The sequence below is a fragment of the Ostrinia nubilalis genome, chromosome 10, assembly GCF_963855985.1.
Source record: "Ostrinia nubilalis chromosome 10, ilOstNubi1.1, whole genome shotgun sequence".
In the NCBI taxonomy this organism is placed as follows: domain Eukaryota; kingdom Metazoa; phylum Arthropoda; class Insecta; order Lepidoptera; family Crambidae; genus Ostrinia; species Ostrinia nubilalis.
The window spans coordinates 15,846,851-15,867,399 of NC_087097.1; the positions used below are offsets into that span (position 1 = coordinate 15,846,851).

Sequence of the window (20,549 nt, forward strand, 5' to 3'; positions counted from 1 at the left end):
GATTAACGGTGCCCAGCTATGGTTAAAGGTCTTATTTGTGAAACATTTTCGTATGTCCTTTTGGGATGCTCGTATTAAAGTGTGAAATATACCTACCCTCTTCTTTTTGATGATGATTAATGTAAGAAAATTCAAGGGTTTACAAACTTCAATACCAAATTTCATCACGTTAAGGCTATGAATCTTGCATTTTATTAGTTTTTCTAACAAAGAACACTTTTACTCATACAATAAACAGAGTCATGTGCAGAGTGAACGCCCGGGTCAAAAACCGCATAGAAAAACATCAGGAAGAAATAAGAATCCTTATCTACGAGTGTTATGCATTTTATATAATATACTACTAAGTACGTACAGTTCAATAAACTACATTAGATTGCGTTAAGCGAGCCCTATTTTTAAACGTTTTCTCGAGGCGACTGTGGCTCGGTGGTGTCAGCACGTTGAACTTGGTATTAAAGGTTAAGCAACCCTTGGTTTGGTCAGCTTGCGGATGGGTGACCAATGTGGATTTGAGAAATTAAGGAACTTACAAAAAAAGTGTAATTAAGTTATAGAATAATTAAAGTAGAAATAATTTAAGTATTTTCAATGATTAAATAAGTTATGAAATTAATGAGAAGAGCTTACTTAAAGGCTAATTACACGTGTTACAATTTATTAAGTTGTTAAGTAACTAAAATTCAACTTAATTTTAAGTAATTAATTACCTACCATGTAACCACAAAAGTTAGTAAGCATGCAATTTAAAACTTAATACGTGTAAATAAGCCTTTACTTTGGAAATCAAAAATACATAAAAATGAAATCTTCTAAGATTATTAATGAGATAATAATTTTAAAACTATTTATACAGTAACATATTTTTTTTAACAGATCATATCATAAGTCAGTTGATTGATTCGTGATGATAACGTAATTATGTGTCGTGTCTAATTCGAGTTCATACGTTAAAATAATCTTAAACAAAAGCCTGTCTCTATTCACATATACGCATTACGCACCTACAAAAGATAGATCTTTATTCGCATATAATATGAACCACTTAGCAACAAGAAGGAGGTTTGAAATCATAACACCCTTAGATTTAACCCAAAACACACTAAAACAATGCGAGGCCCATTCATGCTCGTTACATACGTCCCATATATGTCACCACTACAACTCCGAGCGCCTCGCTATTGGTCGAACTTTCACTCCCAAACGAGCCAACATAGTTGGAATTCCTGAAGCGGCGCTGCTATTGGTCGAGCCACGTATGACCTTTGCCCCGATTGGTCAGGTCACTCGCTATATGTTTACGGAAATAATGTTTTTACATATAACGTAGTTTCCCGTAGTACGGTTAGGTACTTGGTGAATGTAGGCCGATCGCGAGCGAGGGTACGGGCTTTATTTACGTCAAGTAACACACAGGTTACTTAGTAACTTAATGATATAGTAACTAAGTAATTTAGCTTTAATTTGATTGCCATTAGTGTCCAATTTTACGTTTTTAATGCTAATTACAAATATCATGAAATTTCAGTTGAAAAATTCGACTTTTTCATGAATATGAACCCAATTTAATCAATATTATGGGTATTTTTGTATATTTCAAAGGTCATAAGTGCAATATAACAAACACTACAAATAGTCAAAATCTCAGAATGCTTATTAAATTAACCACCGACCTAAGAAGATGAAAATTAACAACATAGGTTCTTTCAGATTATCGTTCATTCGGTTGTTTCATCCAAATGACGTCCCAGTTGGACCCAGAATTTCCACAAAAAATACAATTTATTCGGTCTAACGCTCTGAAGCAATCTCTTCCATACAACGTTTAGAATAATCAAAAGGGGAAGGCAATTGATATTGGTATAAGATGTTACTGAAAATCGAACTCGAGACCATAACACAAAACTTCGCACTAGAATCCCATCCAGGTTTCAAACTGTAATAATAATTTCTAGTTTGTCAGTCTGTGCGTCAAGTGTTTCCCCTAATTAATCGTACTTCCGTACTTCCTCGTAGGAATAACATTGTTTCCCTGTGATTATGAAAATAAGCCTATTAATAAGTTTTTGGTAATTAAATTAAGCAGGAAATTTCACTTTAATTAAGTAGGATATAATACTAAAATAATATTATCTTTTCAGATCACACAAAAGGGGAACGATAAGCAGACCGTAGAGATTACCAAGGTACGTACCTACCACACAAAATCTTAATAATAATAATATCCGAGAGGGTCTGCAGGACTTTCACCTCTGGCTTGCCTTAACCGGCCGGCCAGAGTGGAGTCGCTAGAGCTATATGCTCCAGGGGTGGAAGTGTTAAAGGGCATAACGCCGCGAGTAACCTCGGAGAAAGCGCAGCACACCTCTCTACACCCCTGAGCTGGCAGACGCCAATGTTGCCCCTCAGTCCGGTCTATACGACCCATGACGCCAGGGGGGGGCCATTTAGTCGCTGGCTAGTCACCGCCTGCCATTTTTTCAGTCCGAGACTATGAACCAGGCAGGTGACCCGTAGTCTCCATCCATAGCCCAGTAACCAGTCCCTCCATCCTTCATCCATAACCCTAGTCCATTCTCCAATAACTGTAATAGCTCCTGTGCACAGGCTGGGGATGGTCTCTGGCTACATCCCATGATATAGTCAGAGACTAGATCCAGCATGTGCACCACTTTCACTTTTGTCGATTATTTTGCGCTTAAAACGGCCTCTACGTGTTGGATCTGTATCCCCACGCAAGCCTTATAAAGGACCGGGCCACTTTTGACCCGTGAGCTCCAAAGCGTACAAACATAATATAATAATAATAAGTCATTTATTTCAACATACAGTCATAAGATACAATTAATAATTAGGTACAATAATTAAAATAGAAACAATAAAAATGGGTATAACCCTATCTCTCATTGCAACAATAAATAAAATAAGTGATATTAGCTGTGAGACTGTAATTGGCTAGAGTTATGTAATAAAGTATTAAACTACTCTGTAACATGTAAATTGTCGATAAAGCTGTCGATTCCAAATAATTAAAAAAGAACGTGAGAAAAGAAAATGAGATTGCAAAAACTTGAGGGATAGCTCAGAATTAAAATAAATCAAAAGGTTTTAAATATAAACAGTATTATATTTTTCGCTAAGAAGTATGCAACGACTCGCCTGTCGAAGCTACCTGCCCTGAAAGTAGATGGCGCTGTATTTTGCCTATACACTACTGTTACGGGCATGAGAGACGTGTGTTGATCAGTGTGCTTACCATGAGTTTACGTTAGGTGTGCTCGCTAGCGACTGCGTAAAAAAATGACATTTAAATGTATGACATATTGTGCAGCGCCCCTAACGGCTACTTTCAAGAAATAAAATCTTCATATAATTTTTTGACGTATTCGCTAGCGAGCTCACCTAACGTAAACTCATGGTAAGCACACATGTCATTAAAAAAATTGTTCTTGGTAATTTAATTGGGCCAAAATAAGTACTGGGACGTGTAAAAGTGCTCTAGTTGCAAAAATAAAATGAGTTTTGTGAGTGTTACTATTATTTTTAGTTTATTACGAACAATGTACTTAGTTTGTTTCATGAGGTCAACTTCTGACGACACTTACAGCGAGCTTATTGTTATATAAACATAAAACAAAATAAGATTAAGATTTAGGCAAATACATTCGCAAATACTGTAAGGTCACCTACAAACCTCACGCGTTTAGATCGTAGATCATTATAATAACAAAACCATTAAAAATCGCTAACGAACAGCGATAGCCAGGTCGCACTGATAGCCTGACACTAAGTTGAGTAAGTCTAATTTTTAGACTTTTGAGATAATGCTGAACACACGGGCGCCTATCGGCAAAATCCAGCTGCACTCTATCGTGTTTATGCACCCGAATTGCGAGATATTTGCTCGGAAATTTTATCGATATTGTTATGTAATATGTAAACTATATTATCTGCTTGTTGCTGAAAATCAGTTTTTTTCTAAATAACCTTTAGCCAATTAACCCACTTAGCAACAAGATTCCTATTTTTTTTTCTATCCACAACGAGGAAGCTCTTGGCCTGTATCTCACCTGATGGTAAGTGATGATCAGGCGAGCTTCACCCGGAATCCTCAACCACAGATTTTTTCCAAAAAATTATTTAACTAGTCACTTGGGCATTAAAGAAACCCCTTGAACCTGGAGGTGGACTCCAAACCAGAATTTCCCTATTGGAGGAGAAGAAGACACTGCCACAGTGTACCCATTATCAAATAGTATCATCCAAAGACCTGAAACGGCTAAAATCTTTCAGCCAGGATTTTTTAGGATCTCCTAAACAAGGTACGAACTGAAAGAACTTGCAGGTGGGAAATATACTGATGAATATGCCAGTATGATGTTTATTGCCATGTTTTCTGTTTCCATCAGATGGAAGAACAAGTGACGTGAAGCAGCGTCACTAAAAAAACTTTCCGAGTGACTGAAATTTTGCTTGTACTGTTTTGTTTGCTAGCATTATGAGAAAAAGAACCGAAGATAAACTGAGATTGGTTGATTGGCTATGTTTGGACCAAATAATTAGGTTTGAATGAATCAATTTTCAGTATTAAATACTTACTCATTTTTCATGGTCACTTTTCCTATATCATAGGCCCAAGTGCCTAACTCCCAAAGTGAAAGTAAAAAAATAAAAAAAATACATTCGCTACTCTATTGTATTTTATAATTATTATCTGAGGCATGAAGCAATAATACCTACCAACAATTTGATTAATAACTTCCACGTCATTGAAACTACTGATATAAATAATGCACTACTTAATTTGCAATATATGACATACTTTAAAACTACATGAGATAGATCACGTAGGTTCTAGACTAGCCTATTATGCGAATCAACTAAATTAGTAGACACTTATGACTTAGACTAACGAACGTATTCACAAACATTACTCTATGACATTAGTTCCCAAACTTATTTGAGACGCGCCCCCTTTCGACCATACAAAAATTCCGTTCATCCGGTAGTCAGCTATTACAATATGATTACACGCACTTATTGCGTGTCATTTAAGCAATTTATAATTACTGTATATTATTGAAAAAGAGGCTGGTGACTGAGTTTCTTCCGCCACTTCTTCTCAGCACCAGCCCATATGTTGTCCCGAAGTGGTAGTAGGGCAAGCTATATTTGGGACGTGTATAAGTGCCCTAGTAAGGGTCTATGTACTGAATAAACTATTTGAATTTGAATAAATAATATTTCGAAAGACAGCGGTCCATGAAGTTCTAATTTCGAACTCCTTCTATGTTCTTCTGATTAATTTCGTTGCGGGTCCAATGACAGTTCAACTTTCCCCCGGGACTAACTTGACCTTCATTGGTTGGGTTTTTATGGCGGTCAAGCTGTAGATCCTGGCTACACAGGAGTTGCAGTGGTGGGAACCAGAGGTGGGAATAGTCCCGGACCATGAAGTTCTGTATTTAAAGACTCCATTATTATTTTGAATAATTGACACAATTTACTTTTGCAAATTCTGCAGGTGACTTGTTGCGCAGAAACAATTGGCCATGAGATCATTATTAATACAATTGCGTTTTATGTCTTCATTACATATTATATCCAAATATTCAATGTGTACTCAGTCACTTTCGCAAGGTGTGTTCCGGATGCTCTGTTTGGTAGAGACTGTATAATCTCTAAATGTAGGTTGCTCTACATTTTGCACTTAGTTCTTTTTACAATCTAAGCTAAGTAGTACCAAACATAACGTATAACAAGGACAATGTCCACCTGTCATTCTCACACTAGAAGCTATTTATGTAGAGTCAGAATGTACATATAGTCAGAATGTGTAGCCAAGCCACATAAAGTTACAAAGAAGGCGCTGGATGCAGGAACCTGGATGCGGGCAGCGCAGGACAGAGGAAATCTTTGAGGAAAGCCTTTGTCCAACAGTGGACCTCATTTGGCTGAAACGAATATATGACCTCCAGGAAGTAGTAGGAAGGCGCTGGATGCAGGCCGCTACCAACCGGGCGATGTGTAAATCATTGTAGGAGTCATATGTCGTGTACAGTAACGGTTGTAACAGTGTACCTCCTGTGGCTGCAATGATGATGATGACAGCTAAACCGCCAATTTTAATAAAAATGGTCCAGCAGCAATAAAAGATAGATAAAAAGGATGAGTTGTCTATCTATTTGGCTAGTCATTCCAGAGATAGCTAACATTCATAAAATGTTATCATTTATTACTTGTGTAATAAAAAAGAGAGCAGTTTTTGTAAGTTTCATTTATGTCAGGTAATTTCCGGAACTTCATCACCAATTTGAATAATTCCTTTACCATTTCACAAGGTAACATGGTTCCGAATGCTTCTAGCTAGAGGTGATCATCATTTCAGGACTTTCCACATCACCCGTTTGGTAGCGGCCTGCATCCAGCGCCTTCCTACTACTTCCTGGAGGTCATATTATATTCGTTCGTTCGTTTCAGCCAAATGACCTCCACTGCTGGACAAAGGCTTTCCCCAAAGATTTCCATAACGACCGGTCCTGTGCTGCCCGCATCCAGGTTCTTCCAGCGACCTTCATCAGATCGTTGATTCACCTAGTAGGAGGCCTGTCCACGGTACGTCTTCAGGCCCGTGGTCGCCACTCGAGAACTTTTCTGCCCCAACGGCCATCAGCTCTACTAGCTATGTGCATATTATGTTAATCCAAGTGAACGAATCCACGGGTACAAGTTGGTAGATTTTACTAAAAAATCTTAAATAACCGTCAAATATTGGGACCCAAAAATTGTCACACACATGATTGATTATTTCATTACTCCACACTAGGTTTCAGTGATAAGATAACTGGCCTAGGACTCAGATAAAAATAAATGACTAAAAAACGCGATAACTGTATCACAATGTCATAGCTTGGAGTGTATCTAATATTTGTTATTTTAAATCCTACTTAGACCCGATATGGGCGCGTATTTAAAATGATAAAATATACGGTTCATTTGTAAACGTGTATTTTTCTTCTAAAATTAACTGTATGAGCACATCGCTATTCATTTGTTATGAAAAAATTTAAGTTAGGGAAATATTCTTAAAAAAATATCTACAAATCCTTACTAATACAATATCCAACTTTCAGATCAAATTATATATCCAACCAAAAAAAATATTTGCCTCATTTTAAGTTTTCATGAAAACTTAACACACACGTCATCCACCTATTCTATTTTGTCTATGGATGACTAGTCAATGGCACCCTTGTCTATGGGCGCGAATAAAACCATTACACGTGAGCCGCAGAACAAATCCCCACGAGCGTTCAGTTCGTGAAAAGCACCGTGTTGTATGGCCCAAGTTCAAAACTGTTTCGTCGAAATATTCTTTTTTGATATTTTATGTTCCTTATTAGAGAAAAATATTAGGTTGGTAATAAAATATGCGGCTTATTTCATTTCTTAAAATAATAATTACGTAAAGAACATTCTTTATAACCATAACAATCATCAGTGCGATTGAGATGCACTGCTTTATTGAACGACTTTCAATGAAAATCGATCGTTTGAAAGGTAAGTGCCTGCTTACTAAACACTTCGTAATAAAACGAATGCACGCCTACCCCATTAATGACATCGATTCCAATTTTCGGACACTCAGGTTCTTTGCAACGCAGAAGTAGGTTACTCTTTTTTACCTCCCCAACCGACCTGACCAGCGTGGAGAGTGTGTACCAAATTCTCCATCATCATCATCATCATTTCAGCCACAGGACGTCCACTGCTGAACATAGGCCTTCCCCAATGACTTCCGCATCGCACGGTTGGTAGCGGCCTGCATCCAGCGCCTTCCTGCTACCTTTATCAGGTCGTCGGTCCACCTTGTGGGTGGACGTCCCACGCTGCGTTTTCCGGTACGCGGACTCCACTCCAGAACCTTGCTGTCTGTATGTGCCCTGCCCATTGCCACTTCAGCTTGCTAATCCGTCGGGCTATGTCAGCGACTTTAGTTCGTTTACGGATCTCCTCATTTCTGATTCGATCTCGTAAAGAAACACCGAGCATAGCCCTCTCCATAGCACGCTGCGCAAATTCTCCATATGCCTTATGGCCAATTAAAGAGGGTCATCCTCCTACAGCGGAGACTAAATGAGCTGATGATGATAATTACTATTTATTTATGTTTGAAGCGCGAATTTTCCTATCCACCAATCGTTGTTTTAATACATTATCGCGTAACCAAGAAATACGTCGGCCTTAAAAAGATCTAGCTAGCCAAAATCGATATCCTTGGACTGCACAGCTGTGCAAACGGTCTAATACGTGCAAAATGGCTGCTTTGCTCGTTTCAATTACAACATTTATCTGTGTCGTCGGTTCTAAAGATTTTTTTACCATTTAACGCCTCGCATTGGCGACACCCAACCCTTTGTCTATGGACCCTTAATCTATGGTTTGTATCTATGGACTCCACGGTTATGTAAAGTTTAACAGACAATTTTGGGAGCTAGCGTTTTGATCGTAAAAAATGAAGGTTCTAGAATTTATGTTTTATTTACTCTTTTTCTATAATTCATGGATAGGCTCTAATACGAGTGTGTTCACTTGTGCAAATATCTTTTGTTGTGTTAGAAATGCGCAAAATCTAGTATACATGGAGAGCTCATAGCAGAAGCATTTCCACGTTTCTAACTTAGGTGTATTCGTATCAATTCAGTTGTTTAAAAATACAAAACACGAAATGTAATAGACTTTTTTGGTTATCGTGGTCTGTTGTTTTTTATTGTGAAAGATTTTCGGAATGTTGCCAGTGTCATAATCTAAAATTATGTATTCCCCTTTAACCATACTTGGTTTCTAATAGGGTAAGATATTTTTGTATGTTTTGTGATTTGCTTGACGCCAAGCTTGGTTATTTTAAGGTGTTTGATACTGTAATAGAATCGTATTCAATGCTAATTTTGGTACTATTTATATCCTTAAAGATATCGATTACTTACGATAAATGTAGAGTTAGCGAATTTATATTTTATAACCCATATTTAACATATCCACAACAGTCAACATGTCACCGTATATAGGACGCGAATGCGTGTTGAATGGCATTTTATCTTGAGTGAAAAAGATAAAATTATATAATATATGCAGGTTTTATCTAGCGCTATTTGTACATGCGAAATTTGGCGATACAACGAATATTTTTATCTTTGATAACAATTTAGAAACTATGATTAGTTGGTATTAGTTGCATTATCAGTGCAGGCGCTCCGTGCATGTGTGATAACCGATTTTGTACGTTTTTGGGAATTATTTATTCAACGTTTGGAAATTGATGCGTTCGTATGGATTGAACGACGTTAACCACCGTGGTGAGTTTAATTTCATTAATAGATTACATATATAGATAAACCCTTGTCATATTAGATGTAAATCTGGATTGCTTAGCTACTGAGACATAGTTCTTAAAGTTGTGTAAAAAAAAAAGAAAAACTGTAACCGGCCTTGAATTTTCTTTTTTGTTCGGAATAAAAGTTACTTTTTTCTCTGTGGCTTGCATAAGGGTAGCCAGTGCCATTATTAAAAAAAAATTGCAAAACTTCTCACGAGTACTCAACTCTATTCGCGATCCTGGCAGGCAAGAAATAGTGCGCAAAATCTCTAAAAAGTTTGCATGCTGTTGATCTTCCATCACCTTTCTAAGTGTAGGTCGAGTTTGAAAACAAATCGTAGACAATACCACACTGGCCGATGTACAGTCTACCACTCATACACCCTAAACATCCTTATTTCTCTACACCTAAGGACCATATTCTGTTTGCTGCTGCCTGTACTAGTTGCGAGGCAGAACAGTGGGCAGGTTATGTAAGTCCTTAGTGTGATAATAATAGGGATCACATGTGGTCTACTTGTGTTCGCGGGTGTAATAGTGAGAGACAATAGCAGGTCGGGTTACGGCGGCCGATTAGCACTATGGCACGGTTGTAGAGGTTGACCCATTCACGAAAGTGATTTCGAATAGAGATCCGCGGGTTTCTTAGAAGAGTTGCTATACATAGAGGCGTTATAGGATATTCAATGTGACAAGCATGTATGCCATAGAATGTGTCTGAGTGTTTATGACGCATAAAAACGATTTCACACTTAAACCGTTGAACCAATGACGAATGACGATGAGTTTTTAAAAGAGACAAATCGATCGAAAACTGATATAAGCTAAGTTCGCCAATAAACTTGAAGGGGGTGAATAAGGGGATAAAATATCATAAATACATTTTTGTTTATTTTACTACACAACTCCCAGGTAAAGCCGCGGGAAGAAACGTGCTAAAACGTGTACGGACATAAAGACTGTTCACATTATATTATTTATTGAAATCAATTTATTAATTCGACCGCATAAATCTGTTTTATGACGCTCAATTGATATAAGTCAGATATTTAAGAAAAAGAGAGACTGAATAGAATTTTAAGAGCTTTAAATTTGATATTAAGAGATATATTTATACCACATCAAACTGCATTCAGTAGCCAAACGCCCAAGGATTTACGACGCCTGATAACAAAGCCACTGCAATATCTGATAGCTGTATTATCGCACACATTATTCGACAACTTTCTGATGTACACGCCAAATATAGGCCAAGATACTTTCATCATCATCATCATTTCAGCCATAGGACGTCCACTGCTGAACATAGGCCTCCCCCAATGCTTTCCATGTTGATCGATTGGTAGCGGCCTGCGTCCAGCGCTTCCCTGCTACCTTTACGATGTCGTCGGTCGACCTTGTAGGTGGACGTCTCACGCTGCATTTTCCGGTACGCGGTCTCCATTTTTTACTAGCTTAAAATACATAATCTATCAAAACCTAATAGCTAAACATCTAATTCATATTGAAGCCTACCATGCACTTCACTATGGGGGCCCATTAAGGGTGGATTCAACCAAACAAGAGTAAATATTAATCTCAGAATAAATCGTCAGTTATTCGACATTTTGACATATTTCCCATACAGAAACTATCAATGTGCCAGTTATACCACAGAATAATAATAAGTACTGGTTATACCAGGAGTTATTCTCGGATAAAATTTTGGTCGAATCGGGCCTAAGTCGGATATCTTTGTAGTAACGGTAAAAAAAAGGGTTTATAACGTATTTCACAAGAACATCGGGCACGATTTTCGTACACAGGGTTCGTAAATTCTGTTCTCTTTTACCTAACGAATAAAATCTTCAGTTTAATTCATTATTACGAGTGTTTAATTAGGCAAGCCAAACTAAAACATACCCTTATTGATAGAAAAATAAAAACTAGGTACTTTTGCAAACCTATGCCATAAAGTTTAGATAAGTACCTAACTCAGTATCTAATGTCCATAAAAAATAATAAATAAGGTTTTACACAATTAAGAGTAGAGTCTTGTGTAACACAAAAGTAGAGTTACGTCATAACATCTCTTTTTAGGGAAAACTATAGGGAAACAAGGAAGTAACACCATCAACAATGGCGTGACGTCATAACACCCGCCCACCCTAAGACTTCTCAATTGTACTCCGTGTTCAAAGAAAATGAGTTATTTTTAACTTAAGATAAAAGCTTTTGACACTACCTGTGGTGTTAGACGCTTTTTCGTAATACTTTTGTTTTTATTTGAAACTAGCTTTCCGCCCGCGGCTTTGCACGGAGTTTTCCCGGAAATTATTTGATTTTTTTCTCGTCGTAAAAACCATCATTGCACTTCAACGAATATAAAAAAAAGAATTGGTAAAATTGGTCCAGGCGTTGTTGAGTTATTCGCTTACCAACACATTTTGCGATTCATTTTTATATTATGGAAGATTATAATCTAACTTAGGATAACAAGCTTATTTTAACCATGTAATATTATTTATTTATATTAACCGGCAGACAGTGGTGACTGAGTTTGTTGCGGCGCTTCTTCTCAGCACTTGCCAAATGTTGGTCTCGAAGCGCTGGTAGGGTAAAAAGATTATGAGACATGTAGAGGCTCCTTAAGAGCAAAATGACGATTTGTAAGAACTATTTATTAGTCTAAACAAATAAAGAAATTTTGACTTTGACTTTGACTTTGACGAATGTCCAAAAGGACTTGAAAGTATTGAGACTCTACGAACAAGACGTTCAAGATAGAATAAAATGGCGGCTCATGATCGGGAAAGCCGACCCCGCATATCGGGATAAGGCGAGGCAGAAGAAGAATATTCATCATCATCATCATTTCAGCCTCAAGACGTCCACTGCTGAACATAGGCCTCCCCAATAACTTCCACATAGCACGGTTGGCAGGGGCAGAGTAAATACAAATGAGTAGGTAATCTTCATAGAAACGCACCGGCGCATAGGGTTGCCAGGTGTCCGGCTTTAGCCGGACATGTTTGGCTTTTTAAATAATAATAATAAATAAATAATAAAAATATTTTACTTGACAAAAAGGGCGACATCACATTAAAATTTACACAAATTACAAAAATAAAAACATTGTGCCCTGCTGTCAAATAGGGGCCCGCTCAGCATTAATCGGGGCACGCCGTGGGAATGCCTCGACACTGATTTTCAGCGGGTCCCTTGACGTTGCTGCGCCCAACCGCCGAAGGAGAAGCACTCCGTAAAGTGCCTGTCCGTCGGCGGGAACACGCAAATAGGAGGGCAGCAAAGGGGGCATACAGGCAGTCAATATTAATGAACAAAATAATATAAAACAACACAAAATTAAAAAATAATAACAATTAATCTTACCAGCACTAAAGCTGAGATAAAATATACGAACAAAAATGATAATAATAAAAACAATAAAGACAACAATAATTATGCAATCCACGATATATCAGTGTGGCCATGACCATAAGTTCCGCGAACGGATCCGATTACGACACGACACCACCCTTGCGTTGCAGAGACCTTGTCAGGTCCTTAGGGCCTTGTCCGGCCAAAAATTCTCTTGTCCGGCCTGTCCGGCTTTTGTTAGGCTTTTTATGTGGCTGCCGCGCCCAGTCAAAAGCACACATGCGGTATTGATAGATCATATGAGGTTATGAGCTAGCTATGATATTGCACCCCCCCCCCCCCCCCCGTGACATGGCAAAAAAGGCGTGTCCGGCTTTTAGAGTCAAATGTCCGGCCAAATTAAGCACCGAGTCCGGCTTTTGTGTTTTTGGACCTGGCAACCCACCGGCGCAACTCCTCGCTAATCCACGCTAAATTTTGTCAGTGTGTGCGTGCGCGCCGCATACGTATTGACGCGGTCACATACAAACCGCGCTCGGTGCGTTTCTATGAAGATGACCTACTCATTTGTATTTACTCTGGTAGGGGCCTGCATCCAGCGCCTTCCTGTTACCTTTATCAGATCGTTGGTCCACTGGTACAAAAGAATATTATTTATTATCTATTACCTACAGTAACACGACTAGATTAATGCTAGATACGTAATACGAGCTGGTAGCACCAGTATTGTCTTTGGTTAGTTATTTCCCAAATTGATACAGTGATAAACACTTATCATTTAGATATAAATCACTGATCTGGACTAGATTATGATAACGTTTTGTTAAGAATCAAACGTTTTATTTTTGTACGTTTAATATTGTTTCTATTGGGCCAGAGTGATTTGAAATCCTTATCATCGGTTCAACAATTTTTATATTAAACTCCCTAGAGTATTTTCGTACAATTAGGTAAAGTACAAAACCAATAGAGCTTAGTATTTCCTTCTTGCTTACCATAGCGATCACAGTCGATACCGGTCACCATGATACTAGGACTTTATTTATAGAACTAGAATTAGCTGTTAAAGCTCAACAAAAAGAATACAAAAGCAATTGAGCTTAAGGTTTTTCCTTCTTGCGTACCATAAAAGTAACCTCGCATATTATTCTACGGCTTTACGGTCCCCATCGACCAGTGGATAAGCGCAAAGCATTTCCCTACGGAAAAAACATGGTTCTGCAATAATTGAACATTATAGGATCAATTTGTAGGTCACAATCCACGTCAGAACTTCTGACCTTAAAGCTTTATTATCGACCAAGGTAAGCCTCAATGCCTAACAATAACAAATTCCTGAAACGTGAACTTCTCGAAGGGAAACCTCAAAAAGGCAACTTACTCGAAATAAAGGCAGAACTTACTCCAAGTTCGAAGATATGGCCGCTGTAAGGCTGCCTAACCTTGCTCTGGTTTTATTGGGAAACTTCATTGTTACTAAGGATTGCTTGTCCAACCATTGGGCATATCACAAAAAATAATATGGCAGATATTTTTATATAAAAAACTAACTTTCCGACCGCGGCTTAGCCCGCGTGAAATTTTGTCTGTCACAGAAAAACTTTATCTCGCGCGTCCCTGTTTCAAAAACCGGGATAAAAACTATCCTATGTCCTTTCCCGGGACTCAAACTATCTCTCTACTAAATTTCATCAAAATCGGTTCAGTGGTTTAGGCGTGAAGACAGACAGACAGACAGACCGACAGACCGACAGACAGACAGAGTTACTTTCGCATTTATAATATTAATATAGATTATCTGCGCACGCGAAATTTCTTTGCAATTATAGCGCATCTCTAGGTAATTGTTCACACAATAAAAGATTTCTGATATTTTATATATCTAATATAATCAAGAGCTTTCACGCTGTTGATAAAAAGAAATGAAACCAACAAAGGCTCAACGTGTCCACCGAAGCACAGTCTTTTTCTTTTTTCGGCTAATCCGGATGATTCAAGACTTTTTGTCACGGGACTATTCCCACTTCTCTTTCCCACCACTGCAACTCCTGTGTAGCCAGGATCTACAGCTTGACCGCCAATAAAAACCCAACCAGTGAAGTTCAAGTTTGTCTCGGGGGAAAGTTAAACTGTCATTAGACTTTTTGTCAGGAAAACATTTAATTGCATACCCACGCACGACTTATGTTGGGCTATCTCTGCCAACGATTCTAGCCCGCCATCCGCCATGTCTTATAACCAAATTGGGAACCAAACTAATAGCAGAGTAGACCTTGAGAGTCGTGAGTCTCCTATAACTGTAGCAATTTAACTTCTTTTGTTATCGGTTTTTTCCTGCTACCGACAAGAAAGTAGCGTAAATAGTGAGTTATTGTAAAAGTTGCATCACGTCACCTCACTATCTCACTCTAAATAGGGCAATTATTAAAAACAGAAACATAATTTTATAGGGCGCAATAACTCAATGCAATAATTTGCAACAAACAAACACGCTGACATATCTATGCAAGACATTATTTTTTATCGCGCGACCTGTTTTTTAATCTCTATTTATATAATAAGTGAATAATAATGCATAGTTAACTTACATAAGTGTCGCTACAATGGAAATTTCCAAAATAATAGTTTTACATTTTTATTTGCGCGTAAGTAGGTACCTACAGTCAGCGTCAAATAGTTCATGACACCCAAAGTAGCCAAGAAGTTTTAACCGCCTCTGTGGTCTAGTGGTAGACCACCTGCTTCAGACGCGGAGGTCCCGGGTTCGATTCCCAGTGGGGGCAGAATTTTCTGTTCGGTTTGGTTGGTGGTAGGGCTTGTTCCAAGTCCGCCTGGCTAGCTATCACCATTTTACCTAAGTCTGTCGCCATAACAACAATGTTATCAGTATTGTTGTGTTCCGGCAGTTAGAGGTAAGATAGTCAGTTCCTCCGTGGTTGAGGATTTCGGGTGAAGCTCGCTTGCACCTTCGGCCTGATCATCTAAGTGATGATCAGGCCATCAGGTGAGATACAGGCCAAGAACTACCTCGTTATGGATAAAAAAAAAGTTCGCAACACGTCTTTGTTACAACTGGAAAAAGGTGTTGTCAACTTTGGGTGTCACGAACTACATAATTGACACTGACTGTACCAAGTATTTACCATTTGCCCTACGCAATGGGAAATAGTATCTTACTAAGATAACTTTCTTTATTGTCTATTTTATATTAAAACTATTTATATTAAAAGGTGAATTAAGTTATACCCGTATCTACTGTCAAGAAAAAAATCATACTAAAACCCATGGTCCAAATATTACGTTTTTGGAATTTATTATATTGACAGAAAATTACTTTAATACAATCAGGACCCTCTTAATATCTTGAACCCTCGAAAGCAAGCAATCCCATATAAATAAGAGGTAGGTACTTAAACAATATTTTATAAAATTTCCTTATTGCGTCAAATGGTTAAAATTTAAAAATATACCATAAAATTATAATTCACTAATTAAAAGGAAAAGTGCATACAGGTGGTGTTGATAAATAAATATGCCTATTATGAAATTATCAACCTAAAAATGATTATTATATTTTAAATTGCATGAAATTAAATGAATGAACAAATAATGTGTTCTATTTAAAAATAATCTAAAAGAGTGAGTTTTAAATTTATTTTAGTTTCGATTCTGCTCTCTTCGTAGTCACTAGTCACATATTTGTGGAACACAAAATTATTTAAAATGTAGGATCAGATTAGTAATTAGTTAAGAACTATGTAACAACACTGTCCGAAAATAATTTTATTCTATTTTAGAAACCAAACAAGAAAGTTTTTGTTTGCGTTTATTTTATTTTGTTATGTGCCAGCAAGTTCATATAAAAAAAATCTGCCCGAATGTTAAATTATTTTTTTTTTTACCAAAAAATAACACAACCTTTTTATTGCAGACCGCCAAATCGGACCACATGACTCGTTAACCGTTAAACAAAAAAAATCAAGATGGTGGACACACAGCATTTTTGCCTCCGGTGGAACAACTACCAAAGCAGCATCACCAGCGCTTTCGAGAACCTTCGAGATGACGAAGACTTCGTGGACGTCACTCTTGCCTGCGACGGGAAGAGTCTGAAGGCCCACAGAGTGGTTCTTTCGGCCTGCAGCCCGTATTTCAGAGAACTCTTGAAGGTAAGATTTTGCCGCCTTTTATATGTGTTTTTTTTAATTCACGGGGCATATAGCCCATAAGCGAGCTTGTCATTTTTTTTTAAATAACAATTTTCTTTTTTTATTTAGTTTTTTTTTAATATCAAGACAACAAAATTTTATTAAATGACTGACACAAGTAATAATTTTTAAGGAATCTACTGCAATAAATATTTTTGCCCGTTATTTTATTTATTGTGAAAAAATAAGTATACCGCTTACACCTTCAAAATTATTTAAAAAAAAAAGATAAATAACAAAACGAAAATTTTAAAAACCATGAAAAACAATTTTCAATTCTGTCAGGTGTGGGGTTCGAACCCACGCTCCCTCTCGGGAACCAGAGCTTAAATCTGGCGCCTTAGACCACTCGGCCAACCTGACTTGGCAGGCAGCGACGAAATTATCGAACAGTTACCCGCGCAAATTTTTAACTTCACGCTCATTCAGCATGGTTGATAATTTAACTTAAACAATAGAGAAAACTTGATTAATTAATAAATCGGTTTAACTGATATGAAAAAAAAACTACGACGTTTTATGCAAAATATGAATTTTCTTTAAATCGTTTTATATTAGGGTAGGCCTGTGTCCAGCAATGGACGTTATTTGGCTGAAACGAACTTCAGTTGTAATTAAGATTTTATGAATGACTAAGTATAATTTATTTCAATGATTAAAAATCTTTATAATAATCCTATTGATAACAGCGAATAGTTAAATTATAATGGCGTGAAAAAATGACACATTTTGTAAGTACCTACTTGCTGATACTGACAGTGATTAAAATTCCTGCAAATGGAATTCGTATTTTTATGAATTATTGACTATTTATAAATTACTAGCTTTTGCCCGCGGCTTCACCTGCGTGAAATTTAGTGTCACAGATCGGCATATAGCCTATATGTTAATCTGGGTTACAAACAATAATACTGTAAAGTTTCAACAAAATCCGTTAAGTACTTTTTACGTGAAAGAGTAACAAACATCCAGACATCCAAACTTTCGCATTAATATTAGTAGGATTTAAATAGTATTAATGAAAGGCCATTTATATTAGTTAGTAGATTCTTCCTTACCTGTTTGTAAAAATCGAAATCGTTGAAGGAAAACGATAAGTACATAATATAGGTAAATTTAAAAATTATGTCATTAAGTAATTCTTTCCTCTGAATCTATTTTTGCTCTTGTTAATATCGTTTAAATATTTTCAAATGGATGTTTGATAACTTGGGATATTTTGGGTATACACCTACGCGAAACATAATTATATGTTATGTAGTTCAATAAAAAAAATGATACAGATAGGCATCAGGATGACTCTAGTTCACAATGTCCTAAGGAGCTAACCAAATCAAGGGCTAAATCACTATGCTATGTGTGCACCACGCGGGCATCGAACCTATGACTTAGTAACTTTTAAATAAGTTACTCTACGTTAGTAACTAGACCATTCTCTCACCGCATAGACTATAGAGGCGTTAAAAGAAATCAAATAAATCGATTTGCGTTGTCATCGAAAAAAGTTATTACGCTCGATAAAAAATGTATCGCCTCTGTACTAAGCCATTTGAGCCGCCATGAATGCGATCCAGGCCGATTGGGAATTAATAAATTACTCCCGTCCGAATTGATATAACAAAAAATGGTTCATTTATGAACACTCTCGTTCCGATTTGAATCAAATTTTTCTAGGCTAACCCGTTTAAATACGGCAGCTAACTAAATTATACGCTTAACCGACTGATAAACAATCTATTGACAAATATTTCAAAGCTAAACTGAAAAAGTGTTTATGAAATTGACGTTTTGTATGGAGAATTTGAGAAAATTCAATTTTTATTTTCCAAACATTTTTGCCATTTTTGAAATTGACTGACGATTTATTTCGTGCCCGTGCCCAAACAACTGCATGCAGGAAGATTTAGAGTAGGCGCACACCGTTGATTTTTCGTCGGCCGATAGTTTAGTCGGGCAGTTGATCAGTATGTATGGCATGTATGGGAGTGCGCACACTACGCCGATTCGATTTGGCCGATTCTTCATACAAATTAAAATCGGGCACAACTATCGGCCAACTAAAAATCAACGGTGTGCGCCTACTCTTAATGAAGGCTACTGACAACGCCACTCTTGTAGCGGGTTTTGGGCTGACCTGTATAGGTTTGTTAGTAAAAAAAATAGTAGGTCCTTGAAATGAATAGTAAAATAAAATAAAATATTGCCATAGCTATTGCATTAAAAAAATTATATGCCTAATGAATATTGAAGAAAAAATTCGGCAATTTCATTTTTAACGGCTATTATTTTTATTATAGCTTCAGGAAGTATTGTACTCGTAATCAATCCCCAGGGCTATTTTCCAAATGGAATTAAGAATATCTCAAATTCCAACCTACCCCAATAAGGCCTTCCGTTACCTACAAAAGTAAACAAATTACAATGGGAATAAAATATTAGATTTCTTAAGTAACGCGATTACTTCGACCAAGGCCAAGTCCTGAGAGGCCTAGATTAATTAAGATTGCCAGAATCAAACAAAAAACCTTGATCCTTAAGACAATCCATTTTTAGGTTTATAAAGTCAGCTCGTCGAACATTCGTGAACAACATTTCACTTACATTAATCGTATGGTGTGAGCTACTGGACTTTCGAGTGTTTTAAACAACATGATTGTCAACTAATGCCTGCTGCCTTAGTGGTACGCATACGCCAGCTATGATTGCGGGTTCGATTCCCGCTAGATGAATATGGTAATGGAACATTTTTCGCCCAGTTCATATCCCGGAATCATAGACGTTTGCTCATCCTTGAAAACGTTCGTGAGTAGACATCTATTGTACATCTGACTAAAGCACATCAACACATGAGTAATGAAACGGTTCTTTACTCATGTGACATCAGCTACATTTTTCTTGTAAAATGGCGTTTAGATAACTCAAAAGTTCCACTTTGTTTCAGCAAGGTAAACTCGCCTGAAACTATACGTTGAAACACTATTTTTCAGTTCGGTCTATCATGTTCTACAGTTGGTAGTAATTCCAAAACTGTCATAACCCAACAAGCTGTTCTCTTACAGTCGACGCCATGCAAGCACCCCGTGATCGTGCTGCAAGACGTGGCGTTCACGGACCTCCACGCCCTGGTGGAGTTCATCTACCACGGCGAGGTCAACGTGCACCAGCGGTCGCTGTCCTCCTTCCTCAAGACCGCCGAGGTGCTGCGCGTGTCAGGACTCACGCAGAACGAGGATGTGCAGGTGGTTAGTTGCTATACCAGGTTCATCAGGCAGACCACCGATCATCTTTCAAAAACACCATTCGACATTCCTTTCTATTTTTATGCTCCAGGATTAAGAGGCGGTTTACATTGACCTTATTCTCCCCTTCTTCTTTCTATGTTATCAACTCCTAAAAACCCATTTCGTTTATGAAGAATTGAAATGTTATTTTATAGCTAGCCTTTTCCAAAAGTTAGGCTAAGTATGTTATTCTTACGAGTAGATAGCTGGTGCAGTGTTCAACAAACGGGATCGTTCTTTGAGACCTTGGTAGAGGCTTTTGTCCAGCAGTTGACTGCCGTTGGCTGAGTCCTTGCAAAAATAACAGTCCTCTTTGGGACCTTG

General features: G+C 37.5%; 1 protein-coding gene and 1 non-coding gene across 9 annotated transcripts in view; one reads left to right on the forward strand and one right to left on the reverse strand.

The window, feature by feature from the left end:
* LOC135075351 (broad-complex core protein isoforms 1/2/3/4/5) overlaps positions 1-20,549 on the forward strand; it is a 52,193-nt gene that overhangs the window by 12,976 nt on the left and 18,668 nt on the right. For 4 of the 8 annotated variants that reach the window (XM_063969783.1, XM_063969789.1, XM_063969786.1 and 1 more), the window contains exons 2-4: positions 2,142-2,186; positions 16,668-16,905; positions 20,004-20,186. In XM_063969783.1, the coding sequence (XP_063825853.1) occupies positions 16,720-16,905; positions 20,004-20,186 (369 nt within the window). In that variant the 5' untranslated portion in view covers positions 2,142-2,186; positions 16,668-16,719. Of the gene's footprint in view, positions 1-2,141; positions 2,187-9,292; positions 9,357-16,667; positions 16,906-20,003; positions 20,187-20,549 lie in introns of those variants that run through there. The other 4 variants (XM_063969785.1, XM_063969790.1, XM_063969787.1 and 1 more) reach the window with 2 other exon arrangements.
* Positions 17,224-17,307, reverse strand: Trnal-uaa (transfer RNA leucine (anticodon UAA)). Its single transcript has one exon. It is a non-coding gene; the product is annotated as a tRNA-Leu (tRNA).